Genomic DNA, 17144 nt, shown 5'->3' on the forward strand with positions numbered 1-17144 from the left:
TTCACAAATCAGGGGTCAATCGAGCTACAATTTAATCATTTCTGCTCTGCCATTTCCAATTTTGCTATGTCTGTGATTCTATCATGTTTCAGATGGTTACAAAAATTGCAAGAAAGCAAAAATTCCTGTAGAGTTTCACAGAAACAATACACCCCCTTGTTTTCATTCAGCCTCATCAAAATCCACTGATCTCGGAGCTTCCATTAGTAGGAGTAGTATTATGTTTAGCTCAGAGGCGATCTCGAGTGATATGAGCAGAAACAGCAGCTTTCTTCTCTCAAATCCGAGTTTCAAGAGCAGAGATTCCATGGGGTCCGATTTGTTTCCGAATCATGCTCAGCTTCAGCAGCAGCACGGGTTAGCGCGGTACCGATCGGCGCCGAGCTCGTTTCTGGCCTCGCTATTGGATTCGACTGGTGAGAACAGCAGCAGCGGCGACGAATCGGAAGCTCTGTTGTCGGCGCTGATGGATGGGCAGAAGAGCGGTAATCAGATGCATTATCATCTGAAGCAGGAGACCGAATCGGAGCCCCGGCCCGGGTATGAGAGTGCTGTCGTCGGATCTTATTCCGTGGGGATGGAGAATTTGGTTAATTCGAGGATGAATAATGGATCCAATCTTGTGAGGCAGACTAGCTCTCCTGCTGGATTCTTCAATGGTAATTTTGCTGCTCATTTTCATGTTTGTGTGTGTGATTTTATGTTTGATTTATTTTCTGCAAATCATGAGCTCTATATTTAGTCTGATTTTTGGATCTGGTATATGAGATAATGATGAGCTGTGGGAGTTGGAATGACAAATTCTTTTCACAAAAATGATTATTGTAGTACAGTAGTATGTTTTTTGATTAAATTTCACACGAAATTATAGTATATGTTGAAACAATTTTGTTAGGATATGGTATGATGGGAGAGGTGGAGAAGCACAGAGCTCAAAACCATTCAAAAGCTACTTCATCATCATCACCGTCAGCTGCTGGTATGAGCAGTCATATTAATTTCTCATCCTCGAGGTTCATGCCTACCATACCTGAGAACGTTAACGAAAGCATTGGCATGCGTAGCCCTGAGAATGGCCAGTTGGGAAGTGCTAATGCCAGAGAGTTCGACGCCCTCTTCCCTCAGGACTCGTGGAATCATGACACTCCTTTCAATAGCTTGAAAAGAAGTCGAGGTGGTGACAGTGTGAAGATGTTTTCCAGCTTCAATGAGTTGGAAAATCAGGTATATATGCATTGAAAATTGCCTTCTCCTTTTAAGCTTACTATGTTAGTGATTGTGTTTGGCCCGTTGCTGATGATTATCCGTTTGATCAGAGTGGGGAACCAAGGAGAAGCCATGGCTTAGTTCACCATATGAGCTTGCCTAATACTGCTTCTGAAATGGCCGAATTGGATAAGTTTATGCCAGTTCAACCGGACACCACCACTCCTTGCCAGATTAGGGCGAAAAGAGGCTGCGCCACTCATCCAAGAAGTATAGCAGAGAGGGTAAAAACTCTTGTTCTCGTTCGTTGCCTCATTAGCTGCAAAACGCGATTCATAATCATATGATTTGCTGATTAATCTTTAGGTGAGACGCACCAAAATTAGTGAAAAGATGAAGAAGCTGCAAGATCTTTTCCCAAATATGGACAAGGTAGTATTCACTTTAATTTCTTGCCCAAATGTAGAAAGAAAACATCATGTTTCATGTTTTTGCTAAGGTGGATTGGTTTATGACAGCAAACAAGCACAGCTGATATGTTGGATTTGGCAGTTCAATACATTAAAGACCTTCAAGGTCAAGTAGAGGTAATTAAAGAGAAGAGATGAGTCCCTTTCAGTAGTCAAGATTCACATGATCTTCCCCTCATTATTCTTTCTCCTTTCTTGTGCAGACGCTCACAGAGACGAGGGCCAAGTGCGTTTGCTTGAGACCTCAACAAACAACTCCCAAATCGTAGCATAAGCTAGCTTCCACTCGCCTTCTAAGTCGAGGCTGTCGTGTATACGCGCTCGTTTTGGCCAGTAGGTGAAGGAGCGCTTTCCGTTGTCGATGTTGGAAGCCTACAATGTGGATTTACATTGTGATAATGATTATATATGTAGGTTGATTTTATGAATAATTTGTGTATGTATATTTAAGGTGCTTAGACATTTTAGAGGCTAGCTACGTTTTGGTTACGTGATTGTGTTCTAGTTGTTGGTGTTGATATAATATTGGGATATACGGTTCAGGTTTAGAGTATGTATTGTGATAAATCGTAGTAATAATTTAATAGTAGAAGTTATTTAGAAAAACAGAATAATATCGAACTAATGCAATGAGAAGTTGGATATCATTATGTATAAAGATGGGAAGATGATGGTATAGAATACGGAATTAGATTCAGTAATAATTGTCATCTTTTATGGGAAGTTCCTTTGAGATTCTTTATTCTTGTCTAATCTAATCCTGCTGCAATTGTAATTTCATATCAAAGAATTGATTATTGTTTTGTTTGGATTGAACTATTGGATAACAAATTAGCAAGATGCATGAGACTTAGGGGTGGCAAAATGGGTAGCGGGCAATGGGTAATTCTCATCCCGACGATAACGGACAATGGGGCGGGATCGGGTAGTGTGTTTTAGAATTTTGCGGGTAGCGGGTATACCCGTTAGTCCCGTTAATACCCGTTATTATTAGTATTAGCCATACACCATCTTTTAATACTCCCTCCGTTTTATGTAAATAAAGGCATTTCAAATAGTTAAAGTGAAGAAAAAAATAAATAGTTAAATAATAATAGCCATATACATATTCATTATGGAAAAAAGTAATATTAATAAATAGTTAAAGTGGAGAAAAAGTAAAGTATGATGGAATAATGTAGAGAAGAGTATTTATACTAGTATTATTTTTCCAAAATAAATGTAGAAAATGAAACTCATCTATTAAGGCGGAACGACTGGAGTACTTTATAGAACATACAATTGAAAACTCACCGTAACTAGCTAGAGTGCCCCTTACTTTTATTTTCAATCTATTCAAAGCTTACCATCGATATTAATAAAGTAAATTAGGGAACATTGTTGGCTATTAGGATTTTCAAATTTCCTATTGGGATTTTGTATCGGGTACGGGTACCCGCCATATCGGGTACGGGATACCCGACATAGGTATCGGGTAATCCCAATATGTTGCGGGGTGGGTATTGGGACAATAAATTTGGCTGAAATCGGGTACGGGTACCCGACTTGTTGGGTGCGAGTACCCGTGGATAACCAGTTTCACCACCCATAATGAGGCTTAGTAAGATTATGATAAAATAATACTAATATTAATGATGATGGTGATGATAATAAAAATTTAAAATAATAATAATAATAATAATAATAATAATTTGCTTGACTTAACCAAGAATCATTTGAAAGCATTTTTGTGTAATCTACCATGTCAATATAAACAGTATTCTATGTAAATGAAAAGCACGATCCTCCTAAGTAGAGCTGGAATATTAAAATTTAGGACCAGACGCAGTCCAAAATTATCAATGGCCTAATGAAATAGGATCGGCCCAACTTTAAAAATTATCAAAAGTCAATTTTGCCATTTTGGAATATTTCTTATTAATATATTCATTATACTCATAAACTCATGCAGTATTTTACTAATACCTTTTATATTACTACTATATTTCTTTCATTTTTTTTTATTAAAAGTCTCGTTGTCAAACACGCATTTCAGTTAGTATTCAACTAACTTTTAAATGCTTTGCCAATTCAAATGACTTTTATCGGACCAATTGAGAATCATACTGCACATACTAAAATACTTACTCTATGAAAAATAATCATATGTTTACCATTTTGAGATGTACACAAAAAATAGTCACATTTCTATAAATAAAATATAGAAAGTATCTTTCCAATATTTTACCTACTTTTTCTCTCATTCTCTCTCATAATTTATCTACTTTTTCTCTTTTTTCTTATTTTATCAAATTTCTCATTAAAACTTGTGTCGTCTATCAATGAAACTATTTTTTTTTGGACGGATGGAATTATACATCGAAAATTTCAATTAAGTACCCATACTAGATTTTGACAATAAAGTGTGTACATGTATATCATGATCCCGAAATTTGAAATAAATTAATATTGCACTACTGAATATAAGTTGGAAATGATAAGAGTAGTAAAAGAGTATTAGAGAAGTCAATAGTCTTGTTGAAATAGTTTTGGTTACTTATTTCCATCATCTTCTTTTTCAGCATATTTTGTGATTATGTCGAATTTGTACGGAGGGGGGCTTTCGGCGGCAACAAAGTCGACTACGTCTTCAAAACCGACTCTGCGCCATCGGAGTTGAGTTCCAGACTCGGACAGTTGAGATCGATTGTCAAGCCCAGATTTGGGACACTGCTTGCTGGCCAAGAAAGCTTACTTTATTCCGTTGCTATTTTCAATTCTCTATTCATTTTTATATCTAATAGTTGGGTCATCAAAAATGCAGAATAATTATTGTAGGATTTCGAGCTCCTAGAATGAATTAGCATCGAATTATCTAGGTAGAGGCGATTGATTGGTTTGCTCTGCTTAACATAGAGTTTGATTAGTTCTTGCTTCTGTCTATTAGCTCAAGTGTCCAAATACACACATGTTTAATAAACTGCTTTGTGATCATCGGAAACTATATAATTACTAAATGAACTGGAAGTTGTTTGGAGTTGGAATACAACAAGGTGAGTTACGGGGTTGCCATATGCATCATGTTCAAGCATTCCTGGTCTACTTTTTTAGTTTATAGTACATCATCTTATTTAACTAAGTAGAGGAAAGGATAAAGATTGGCTTAGGACTTACTCAGATTAGTGAACTTGCAAACCTAGGATCATACAAAGATTTTGAGGCTGTTGCTTGCAATTTCTGTCTGTATTAATACACAAAAAAATTACTACTGTACTATCTTTTTTACTCTAGGTAAGTTCTTATACTATTATAATTATCTCTTACTTTTATTTGAAATGGCCGCTGCATTGATCAGCCACCTCAAAAGCAGTTTAGTGTGGGACTGATGGTTCTTAAAATTATATGTAATCAAGTTCAAATCGAACTTTTAATTTACCCATATGATTGTTAAGTGAGTGAGGAAAGCAAGGTTTATATGGTTTGTGCTTGTCAGAGAAATGATTAATTGTTCTAAAGCCATGTTGTTTGTCACATTTTCCAACTCTGTTATCTGCTATACCTTATAGGAGTACAAGTTGAAACTGTAATTCTAAGAATATACTATTCATTTTGATGACAAGTAATCAGTTTTACAGATTCCAGTTTGCTGATTCTTTCACTTGGTATTTGACACTCAATGAATCAGATATAGGGCAGTCACCAGTGCCTATTACAGAGGAGCCTTGGGGGCAATCCTCATTTACGATATCACCAACCGTCAATCATTTGACCATATGGCTAGGTGGCTTGCGGGGACAACATGCTGATAGGAATATATTCATTATGCTCGTAGGCAACAAATCTGACCTGGAAACACACAGAGATGTAGCAACTGAAGATGCTAAAGAGTTTGCCGAGATGGAGAACCTATACTTTATGGAAACATCAGCACTTGAGGCAACAAATGTTGAAGAAGCTTTCCTGACTGAGATTTATCGTGTCATCACCAAGAAATCGCTCATTGCTAACGAAGCAGAATCTGGAGGAAATTAATCGCTTCTTCAGGGTACCAAGATTGTCGTTCCTGGACAGGAACCTATGCCTACTGCAAGCAACTTTAGCTGTTGTAGAACATCATAGTCTAATCCTTCATCTTGGTAGTTTTCAAGTAAAAAATGCTGTCTGTAACGTTATCTTCCTCGTGAATCATATATAACAGGCCTTGTTTTATTGAAATTTGAAAGTTTCATTTCATTCATCAAAATCAACAGATAATAATTAATATCCTCATTCCACCAATTGATTCAAGTAATCAACGACACAACATTCACACAGCTATTTGGAAATAAAACAACCAGTCTCCAGCTGCAAATTACGATGCCTCTTCTTTACGTCCTTTGAGATTGATAACCGCGAGCTCCAGTTCTACAAACTCTCCAGCACACATAGGAGGGTATTTGGAGGCTAGCGGTGACTCCGCAAAATGGCCTAGCGGTTTCAAAATTGCATCCGACGCTATGTGCCCGAAAAGCTAGGTCATTAAAGAAAAAGACGCATTTTAGCAAGTCGTCTCGTTTCAAGGTCATAGCAAAGCAGAAGAGCAGGAATGACAACTCACTGTTGAGGAAACTCTCCAAAGGCTGCGGTTTTCGTCTGAAGCTACTTTCATTGCTTCAATTGTGCGATCAGTCACAGCAACTTCGTGCATGCCAGCTATGCATTCTCCAGCAGTTAACCATTCTATCTGCATACCAAAACTCCATTAGAATATTAGAGCAAAATAATAGTACTAGGAAAGATCCAAAGTTCACACCTCAAATTAATGCTTAGCTAATTGGGAGATATTAAACAGCAAAAGTAAGAAACACATCAGGTTTAATAGTAATGCTTATCAAGTTATCATACTTCTACCATGGTAGCACGTTTTCATCCTCAACAGTAACAATATTAGTCCCATCAACAACAGTGAATCAATATGGTTTTCGTAGCATGAGTTAACTGTGCTTATCTTTTAGCTAAACAAAACAAAAATGAAAAAGTTAACATTCCACAAAAATGTAAACTATGGGTATTTATCTTCAGACATGCTAATACTTAGGAAATCACCTGCTTTCCTGTTTGAATGAGAAGACATCCCAAAGGAACTTTAACTTCCATTTTTTGTCCATTTCTCAGCCATATATTTAATCCCGGGAACCTACTCCTACCGTGAATAGTAAGAAAGTTGAGGTCATAATGATACCCTGCAAATACAGTGCCCATTTGGCCATGACGTTTTAGATTGCTTCCTGTTGGAGCAAGTAGGTGTGGTCCCTGAAATGAAAAGCGGATATTTTTACATAAAGAATGTCTGAGGTAACGAAATTACACAAGTACAACAGATTTGCATCCTGACACAGCAAAGATCACATACCCACACCCAACATTTGAGTAGATGTTCAGTGTGGGAGTCATGCATTTGTAATATATGAGATGAAAAAGTAATAGGATTAAGAAGAGTTAACCTGATTCATAAGAGAAGTGAATGCATCTTTCTGCAGGCCAAATCCAACTGCTGCCATTTCAGCAACAACCTAACAAAGAATGTCATGACATGAAAGAAGTAATTTAGTACTAACAATGCAAAACAAGAACAGGGAATCTGACACTCACCTCTATCGCAGACACCATCTTATATCCCCATGAATCCATGGTGTCCTTCCACGCAGGAAATCCTTCAGGTATGACAGGCTCAGAGTTAAGTTCCTGCCAAAAAAATATGTATAGGCATAAGAACCATAACAACAACAGTCCTAGAACCCCATTAAGAGATTGACCTTAAAGCGGGTGCTTGATGGCCGTGGACCAACCCTCCACATATACCGCCACTTAGGGTCAGGTCCAGCGGGTCTGGAAGGCTGAGATTCTATTGGCATCGATCTTAATTTCTCTTGCATTTCTTTATCCACTAAACTACGGGGTACTTCAACTCCTTCAGGTGTTACTCCAACCTGAGTAAACATAACATCAACATCGCAATTAGAATTGAGTGATAGAGAGAATCAAATAAGTATCCTTAAAGGGAGTCACTCCAAACAAAAATAATTCAACATATAGCAGTTCTTAATATGAACTATATAATCCCATCATTATCTAGATTGAACTCAAAATGGATTAGGGAGAGAAGAGCATAAGAATAGAACACAAGCTTAATGTCTAGCTCTTCCTCAACTCTTTTTCTCAAAGCTCATGAAAAACTTACTACCACGTTATGTGCAGGTAAGTCTATGACCAAAAAAAGTGTTCAAACAAAAGTGAGACATGTATAAGTACTAGTTGATGAATCCACATATTTCTCTTGTTTTACAGCCCTTTCATGCTTATACCGGGTGTAGCATGACAGCTGTTTTGTGGTAAAAAAATGCTTCTATTAAATATAACATGTTTATGATATAGTATTAGGAAACATCTGTTTATTTGTAATTACATTTTGAACAAATTGTTATTCTTATCTCAGATGTATGACTATGCCAAATTGCCAACCTAATTAATTTTAAGAGAGAGCTACTGGTACTTTGCTACTACATCTTAGAAAAGTCTCCATTTTTGGTTGGACAAGAACAAGTGATCATGCAAGTTTTGAGTAGCAGCCAGCCAAATGAGAAAAAGAAAAAGAAAAAAAAACTTTCCGTAGGGGGTTAAGAAATGATATTTTAACAAATACTCTATTTAGTAATCACTAAGGAACAAATAAACTTGTTTAAATATGAACGTTAGCATATGCTTCTTTGGACACAGAGGGTATGTGGTTACTCTGTTAATTCTTGCGACTTACTCTACTCTAATACCACTCCAATCAGTCAAATTCACTATTTTTTCCACCCAACTACCAGCAGAGATCATCAAACCAAGCCATATTGATCACACATTTGGTTTATTTTATATTGAAGATGAGACAAAATGCCCGAAAGATTTACCATTGGTTGAAGAAAACACAATTGACTATGGTAATGGAGCTGAGATGTAAAATGCACATTTGTGAATTGCATAAATACCAATGCCATCAAACGCAAAAACACTAACACAATCTAATTGAGACACCAGAATTTACTTAAACCCCAAACCTATAAGTGTCTAATTCCAATTGTCAAAACCCAATTCGAAATCAGTCAAAGTCAACAACACACACTACAGAATCAGGAAGTAGACGACCTGATAATGGAGCTGCGGACGCTCCTGCCGGCGCTTGAAATCATCGGGCATTTCGAAATACTTCTCCATCATGTCGAGAAAGCGATCGTTGTCTTCGGCGGAGCATCGCGGATCCTTAACTAGCAGAGCCCCCGTCTCTTTTAGGGTTCGGCTGACCTCCGAGCATAGACTCTTCAGATTCGAATTGGCCTCCAACTCCGCCGTGCTGGAAGAATTACTGGAGGATTCCAAGTAGGGCGCGAGATCGATCACCGGAATCTGCATAGCTGAGTGTTAGAGAGAGAAAGAGAGTTCTTGGGATTGGAAGGGAATTTCTATTGATATTTGACGAAATGGCTTTGGCGGGAATATTATTGCCGCATTAATATATTTATTACAGTTTTTGGAAATAAAATTACTCTCATTTTTGTTTTCTTGTTCTCTCCTACTTTCCCTCTCTTTGCATTCTCTCCCACATGTCACAAATGTGCATTTTAAAATCCTAATTATGCAACATTCAAATCTTTACGGTTAAAACATAGTAGTAATATTAGTATCAATAACTACAAACTATTGTCTTAAATTAGTGCTCATAAATATTGCATTCCTTTATGATAAAATGACAATTTCAACGCTTCACACATAAAATCGGTACTTTTAAACTTGTGGGGGCATATTTTGTTTAATTGTATTTTCAATGACTAAAAGTCTAAAACCAAGTGTTAAATCATTTTGCGAGAAGAGTCCGAGGAGATGAATCTGAATTTGAATATGGTTTATGTACAGTATGCCTCTTAAGAAATCCAAATCTACCATTATGGGACTATAATAAATATGGTCACTACAAATACACCCAAAATTGCTAGGCCAAAAAGTATCTTCCGCCCAGAAATAAGGTTCAATTACTCTCTCCTGCTGCCTATCTAGATTTCACTGATCCAGTGATATTGGGATTCAGCCCGATGCTCCTGCAGCCGCACCTTTATCGTCTTCTCTCTGTTCTTCTTTACCAAACTCTTCGATCAATTGGCGCTGCCTCTGTGTCAGGTTTCTGGTACAAGGTAAGGTAGCATGGGAAGCAAATAAGTTAAATGATGTATGACAGTAGATTTATGCAATATGGTATTGAAGAAACATAGGGTAAGACAAATCAAGGGGAAAAGGTACACTCGAGATGAGGCAATATAACAACAGTGAGTATCATCAGTTAATTATTAGTCTATTAAGTCATGATGTAGGCAGACAAACTTTGTGAAGGAAAGTTTTAACTAAAGAAGAAGAATCATAGTTTCTTACGTTGGAATGCTAACGTTGAAGTGCACATATTGATCACCAAATGAAAAAGAATTTCGGACTTTAATTCCTGCACAAAGACATCAGCAAAACATTATTTTCCTAGAAAAAAAATTAAGTTGTACATCCCTTAACCCTTTATTCAAGAAATGAATTCAACATTCATTATATAGAACTAGATATCGAAGAGAAAAGGAAACCGTGTATATCCAGGTAGAAGACTCTTACCCTTTTTCCTCAGCACCACCTTCTGCCCAGGTTGAGTGCCAGGGCGAACCTACATATAAGAAATGATATGTGAATATCAGATAAGACAACAGTTAAGGGTTGAGAGTACGCTAAAGCAAGCACACACTACGTAATCATGATTGCATTATCTTCTAAACAATAAATTAACTGATAAGCTATATCTAACAAACCTTAACAACAACATCCCCGGACAGTGTAGGGACCTGGATCGTTCCTCCCAAAATTGCCTGCAAAAGAGCACAAGATGTGATCAACTTGGCCAGAGTGATAACTCAGGCTCCAAAAAGAAGACATGGAAAGCATGAGCTTCTTAATCTTGAGGTTAATTTTTTGTATATCACTGGATTATTAACCAATGCACAGCTAACATAGATGGAGTCATGGAGCCAAAGTAGGAAGTAGGCCAATTTATGAACTCATTGTGATCTATAGTTATTAAATCCAAAGGTGGAACTTGAACCTCCAACTTTCTAGACATGTATTACCTGATTGATGCTCAAAACCGTATCAACATGGATATCAGCCACTTCTCTTCGGAACACTGGGTCTTCTTTGACCTTGTAAATAATACAGCATGGTTAACAAGTATGTCAATGTCAACCCATAAAAGAAATTGCAACATCAGCTACTGAGCAAGCAAATCAAGCCACCTTTAGTACAACAAAAAGATCACCCGGTTGATTTCCATCAGGATCCGATCCACCACTTCTGGGGACTTTAATGGTTTCATTATTGTCCACTCCTGTAGATACAGAACCATGCAGAAACATGTCATTTTGTAACCACATTCATCATCATATAGCCAAGATACATTAACTAGAGAACAACTAAATTGCTTCCAAGGCCCTAATTCAGAAATCAGACAATTAATATACTAGGAAGATTCAAGCTTCTAACAAAAAATTGATAAAATAAAGCATATGTCTAATATCAAATATTTGTTGTATAGCTATGTGGTTGCTAATGTAGCAAGCTTGTAATGTCTCCCAACCAATGGCAGTTCGACTAAGATAGTTTACGAGGAAAAAGCAATAAAATAATTCATCCATCCTAATATGCAGTTATTACTTCGAAACCATAATTTATACACATCAAAATATCCAATAGGAAGTCCTTTCGAAACGGAACTCAAAGTAAGAACTGTAAGATTAATAAACATGGTGGAGAGTTGGCTATGATTTTCTCTGAGCTCACCTGCCATGATATTCACCTTCACTGTCTTCGGCCTTTTTACTACCCGCTTACCCCTGCAGGACTTGCAGAAGTCCTGTTCCAGAAAAGACAAAAAGTAAGACTACAATAACCAACCGCCATAATTTCAATGTGAGTAGAGTACAGTAGCATTTAATTATTCCAGTCCAAATAGGATACTACTATTTTAGCTAACAGCAATACAACCAATACTTCTTCCAGAAACTATTTCGACCCTCAGTTTTATTGATCTTGTGATAGTGGAAAGTACAGTCTCTAACACTTCTCATACAGGTTTGTGGTAAGAACTCAACAAACTCATGTATCTATTATTTCATTCACGGATACCTGATGTATCATATGATATGAGTTCATCCATTGAAACTTTTTGCATGCCAAAGAAGGTAAAACAAAGAGAAATATAATAAAGTTGAGCTCAATTCAGGAACACAAAAATCCTGATGCACCTTTTCAGCTTTTATACACTATCACTTCTACATGAACAAAACAAGGGACGCATTATAGCAAGAGTACTATTGTGAAGAAAAAGAATTCAGGAGGAAACACTGCCATACAACATTATTCAATGGAAAATCACAAACTCTACCCAGTGAATGTTATTGTTCACAGCATAAGTGAACGCAGTCACATTAAACGAATAACTTCAGAGGGCATAGTAAAGTGTGGATCCAAAGGCCCGAAGCAACAAAATCCGACTATTTACTATACAGTAACTTCATTTTGGAAATGTAAATGTCATACCGAAACAATTTTTCCAGCTCCCCCACAATTTGGACAAGTAGCTTGGACTGTGAAAGGACCATTTTGTGAGATAATCTGTGAAAGATAACCATGATGTTAAAGTGAAGTTTCCAACTACAAGAAGTAATTTTATAGGTACTCACCATGCCAGAACCTCTACAGCGTTTACAAGTTTCAGGTCTTGTTCCAGGAGGAACACCAGCTCCGCCTAAAATGGAAAATTATGTGATTCTGAGTAATGAACTTGGGAAGAACAGTATGTGGCAAATTTTTTTCTTTTGAAGAAAGAATAGCATGTGCACTTTGATTATATATAAGGGGAAAAATATGACCATACCACAAGTTTCACAAGTTAAATCAGTCATGATTGACAGTGTCTTGGTGCATCCTTGGACAGCTTCCATAAAGGATAGTTCAACAGCGACCTAAAGTAATACTGAAATTAGTTAGATTACATTCGTATCCCCCACCCGCGCAAGAAAGAAAAAAAGATACAAGGTATATGATGCTATTGTTTGATAAACTGATAATTACCTTAACATCTTCTCCACCCATGTCCCTATTGAATATGTTGAAAATCTGATCCCCGAGAATAACCAAACACAAAATCGCACATCAATCATCAAACATATGTAGAAGCTAAAGAGTATTGCACAAAGGCTGTTTCACAAAATATAAACATGTGCAGTGCAGGCTGACAATAAGTCAGTGTTTTGCTAGCAGTAAAAGGTTACCACTAATAAAAATGAGAACCAAGTAATGAAACCTTAACAACAAGAAAACTAAAATTTATAACAACAGTTAGTTTAGATTGTTATGACTTGATAGGCAATTTGATATGAGAAGAGTCAAGAGGAGATTCCCGAAAAAGGCATGTAGCAGTTGATAACTTCAGGTTCTAATGAGTCCTCATATATGCTAAGAAGACACCTCTAGATAAGTTATTTATTCCTTCAGAAGCATTCAGCGTAGAAGCAACAGTTATAATAAGTAATCACCCATGGAAAAAAAACAGGACGCCTCCACATAAGCTATTTAGTCCTTCAAAAGCACTAAATATAGAAGGAACAGTTTGACGTGGAATAGGTGAGCTCATCTTTGTTTCTTTATTCCCCACCGTACCAATCATCATTGTGGGGAAAAAAGCTACATTATAATCAGTAAGCACCCATGGCATAAACTATCCTAAGTTCTCCGGAAACTAAGTGTTCTTATTTCACTCCAACAATATCCAATTTTATTCTACTATCTGTGCTAATAGCCTAATAGGCGAATGTGATTCAGAAGCACTAGTAGTTTAGGTAGGTAAAATCCCAAAAAAGAGAATGTATACGTGGAATGGAACACAGGAAACAAGGCATCATGAAAAAGAGGCTTACATCAGCATTTCTGAATATATCCTGGAAAGGATTAAAGCCCCCACCACCTCCAAATGGATCAAATCCACCTTCACCTGTACCAGCACGTTCAAATGCTTCATGCCCTACCTGTTACAAAAAATGAAGTAATGCCAACTGAATGGTTACGGCCCAAAAACCTAAGTTTGAATGTGATGCATTTTTCAAAGTCTACTGTTTCCCGAGATGAAAGTAAGACACTATAAACAGAATGACAAAACATACATCCACAAGGGATCTTTTTGCGTAGTTTTTAAAAATTTCCAGAAATTATAGACTTATTTGCTGGGATATTTGAGGTAAGTATAGCTGAAATCCATGGAAACATCAATATTCCATCATATCCCATGCTTTGTTAGTGCATTATTGCTAAGGTTGAAAGTCCCTGTATCTGACTCATATATGCACAAGCATATGCAAAATTATGTGTGAGTGGTCTTCGGTGTTTCCTAACATATCCTTAAACCAATTAATTACAGATAAAATATTTCATACCTGATCATACTGTTGGCGCTTTTCATCATCCTTTAATACCTGCAGAAGATCGGGAAATAAAATAAGATGATCCCAATAAAGACAGAAGATAATTGGTAAATAATTCTTGAAAACCTGAAGGTCCAGGAAAATATACCTCATATGCTTTCTGGACTTCTTGAAATTTCTTTTCAGCTTCAGGGTCATCTTTATTAGTATCAGGATGCAACTTCTTTGCAAGCTGTTGCAGACACATCATACGAAACATTGAACAAAACCCTTTCAACACACTAAGGATAAGGATTGTAGTTTCCTTCCAGGATCAGAAGAAAAGAATAGAGAATCGTACCCCATAATAAGCTTTTTTAATTTCGGATGCTGATGCACTTTTATTAACACCAAGGACATCATAGAAATCTCTTGACAAATGTGCTAGAAAGGCGGTGAGGGAAAATAGATAAGGAGGAAAGAAAACGTTAGCAACACACTTGCAAAGCAGATTGGATCAGAAATGGAAGTTAATGAAATAAAAAACATCACAAACAAAAAACAACTGGTTGTGTTCCAAGTGAGTAAAACAAAACAAATAAACAAAATCTTGTTCCTCAATCTCTCCAATGTTTAACTAAAAGGCAATAGATACATTAACTAAATTAAATACAGTAACTAAATTCAGTCCAAAAAAAAACACTTCTCATTATAAGGATGTGAGAGGCTATCAGCTTAAGATAATGGTGCACTGAATTTAACTGTTATGGTAAATTCAATTTTTTCATATTTCTGCTTATTTTGAGTTTGTGTTTTAATGAAAATATCCTCGAAGTCATTTAGCTGATACTAATCATAGCTCCTGTAAAGAAATTGATACAATGCAAAAAACATGTTAACTATCAAAATCATAGTGCATCTTTAACCTTCTTCCAATTGAAAAAGAAAACTTTCATACCCCAGCAACAAGAAAAAAATGAGAGTGATTACCAGTGCTATGGATTGACCGTTTGGCGCCTGTATTATCACTCCAAAAGGCTGGCTTTAACACATACTTGCCATTGCCTGATGTATCCCACCAAAAGACAAAAAATTAAATGAGAATAAAATCACAAATCAAGCAATTCCAATCTGCAATCCGGAGTTGGAAGTACCATCTCCATTATTTAAATAGAAAAGGCCCCTGGATTGACTGCACGGTGCAGCGCCGACGCCCCTGAATCCTCCCTTCAATAAGGAATCGCAAAGCTACAATCAATTGAATGACATCTGCGATACTCACACAAAAGATATAGAGGGAGATAGTATAAAACCGTACAATTGAATAAGTACTGTGGCGCAGAAGGGATGTAAGAGAGCGGCGGGCGAGGCGGAGGCCATGGCACCGGACCATCGCTAGGCCGTGTAAATGTAGCGAAAGCAGAGGCAATAACAGTAGAGAATCGGGATTGGAGTAAAACCCTAATCAAGTTTAGAGGTGAATTAACTATGTGGAGGAGAAGGTGTGAGAGAGAGACGAGAAAAATAGCAGCTGAGTTGTTGGAATCTTCTAGTCGTGACGGTTAAATTGAACACGATATTAAACTAGGTTTTTCTTTATTTTAGAAAATCTGTTGCTGACATTAAATTTTGGAATGAAATTGTGACCATGTAAATGGCAGCAATTAAAATTTAACCCAAAAAAAATCCTTATGAAAAAGTAAACTCCAAATTAAAAAAAAAGTAGTCCATGAATACATTAAGGGACATGAAATAATTGTATTTCATGTAATTCTTGATTATTTTTTCTTTCTCATTATATTTGAATTCATAAAATATCAATAAATTTAGGTCAAATATACCCTCACGTAATTAACGGACAGAAAGAAAAATTGAGAAAGGCCTATATAGTGATATGTGGTGATATTCTTTCGACTTTATTAACCTAAAAGGTTAAGACTTTATTTTCTAGTGATCTAAATTAAAGTGCTATCTTCTAAAAATTAAATCATCAGTTTGTCTATTTTATGTATATTATCATCATCCAAAACAAAAAAAAACGTCAAACAAAATGACATTCAACCAGATGAGAGAATAACATTTATATAGTTATCTTTCAAAAAGAAATATAAATTACTACCATTCAAATAGTATGGTCCTACGTTATAGACAGTAATGAACATTTCCCTCTTATGCCAGGTGAAAAATTGTTGTTGATGTTAGCTGAAATGCTGAATAAGGCTATGATCAGTATCAAAAAGGAGAGGTAGTGCAACAATTGTCACTAGCAGTAGACGGTGGATGAGTACCATAAGTGAATAATGTTGAAAATCTGATGTATCTATTTGACATATAGTTTTAGTTAGACTACAATTGTACCCATTTACCCAAAGAAAGAAAGATAAATGTGATGTTATTGTTTCATAAACTGATAATTTCATTAACATCTTCTCCACTCATGTCCAATTGAATTTGAATATGTTGAAAATCTGATTTCCGATAGAAAAGCAGACACAATAATAGCACACATCAATCCTCAAACATAAGTAGAACTAAAAGAGTACGATACTTGACAAAAATATAAGCATATATGTGCAGTGTAAGCTAACAACATGACAAGGTTTTGTTTAGCAGCACTGTAAAACTCCTTATATCTACTACAAATATACATTATAAACAATTAAAATAACCTTAACAAACAAGCTAAAAACAGTTAGCTTAGGTTAGGATATCCAGTTTCAATGCAACTCCATAAAAAGTCACTTAGCGGTTAATAACTGCGCTAACGTCAGTAATTTCCTTCCGGGATCAGAAGAAAGCAACAGAGAATCATACCCCGTGTATATACCTTGAGGTTGATGTGGACTTAACCATGTCAATTCTTAGTTAATTACTACAAATCATGCAAGCAAAATAACTTTCATATACTACATATATAGTGAGACGATCATATGAATCGTGACACCATATTGCATTACAAAAACATGTGACACATGATCATATTCAA

At 36.4% G+C, this 17144-nt stretch overlaps 3 protein-coding genes and 1 long non-coding RNA gene across 4 annotated transcripts; 2 read left to right on the forward strand and 2 right to left on the reverse strand.

Moving 5' to 3' along the window:
• Positions 1 to 2224, forward strand: LOC121809430 (transcription factor bHLH130-like). The gene is made up of 6 exons (XM_042210051.1): positions 1 to 659; positions 896 to 1224; positions 1317 to 1490; positions 1573 to 1638; positions 1725 to 1793; positions 1880 to 2224. The coding sequence occupies exons 1-6, from the start codon at positions 221 to 223 to the stop codon at positions 1943 to 1945; spliced, it is 1143 nt and encodes a 380-aa protein (XP_042065985.1). The 5' UTR covers positions 1 to 220; the 3' UTR covers positions 1946 to 2224.
• Positions 2225 to 4167: 1943 nt separating this feature from the next.
• On the forward strand, positions 4168 to 5870 carry LOC121806192. Its single transcript, XR_006051646.1, has 2 exons — positions 4168 to 4534; positions 5341 to 5870. It is a non-coding gene; the product is annotated as an uncharacterized LOC121806192 (long non-coding RNA).
• Positions 5860 to 9171, reverse strand: LOC121806191. The gene is made up of 7 exons (XM_042206139.1): positions 8826 to 9171; positions 7451 to 7624; positions 7287 to 7379; positions 7139 to 7207; positions 6741 to 6947; positions 6253 to 6378; positions 5860 to 6165 (listed from the first exon to the last, which is right to left on the reverse strand). The coding sequence occupies exons 1-7, from the start codon at positions 9087 to 9089 to the stop codon at positions 6007 to 6009; spliced, it is 1092 nt and encodes a 363-aa protein (XP_042062073.1). The 5' UTR covers positions 9090 to 9171; the 3' UTR covers positions 5860 to 6006.
• Positions 9172 to 9514: 343 nt separating this feature from the next.
• LOC121806776 (chaperone protein dnaJ GFA2, mitochondrial-like) lies at positions 9515 to 15709 on the reverse strand. The gene is made up of 18 exons (XM_042206921.1): positions 15477 to 15709; positions 15313 to 15385; positions 15149 to 15223; positions 14520 to 14602; positions 14328 to 14411; positions 14192 to 14230; positions 13679 to 13786; positions 12834 to 12878; positions 12637 to 12724; positions 12443 to 12507; positions 12300 to 12374; positions 11541 to 11613; positions 10997 to 11088; positions 10832 to 10903; positions 10517 to 10573; positions 10326 to 10374; positions 10101 to 10167; positions 9515 to 9855 (listed from the first exon to the last, which is right to left on the reverse strand). The coding sequence occupies exons 1-18, from the start codon at positions 15549 to 15551 to the stop codon at positions 9759 to 9761; spliced, it is 1317 nt and encodes a 438-aa protein (XP_042062855.1). The 5' UTR covers positions 15552 to 15709; the 3' UTR covers positions 9515 to 9758.
• Between the last annotated feature and the right edge of the window lie 1435 nt (positions 15710 to 17144).

The sequence above is a fragment of the Salvia splendens genome, chromosome 6, assembly GCF_004379255.2.
Source record: "Salvia splendens isolate huo1 chromosome 6, SspV2, whole genome shotgun sequence".
Classification (NCBI taxonomy): Eukaryota; Viridiplantae; Streptophyta; class Magnoliopsida; order Lamiales; family Lamiaceae; genus Salvia; species Salvia splendens.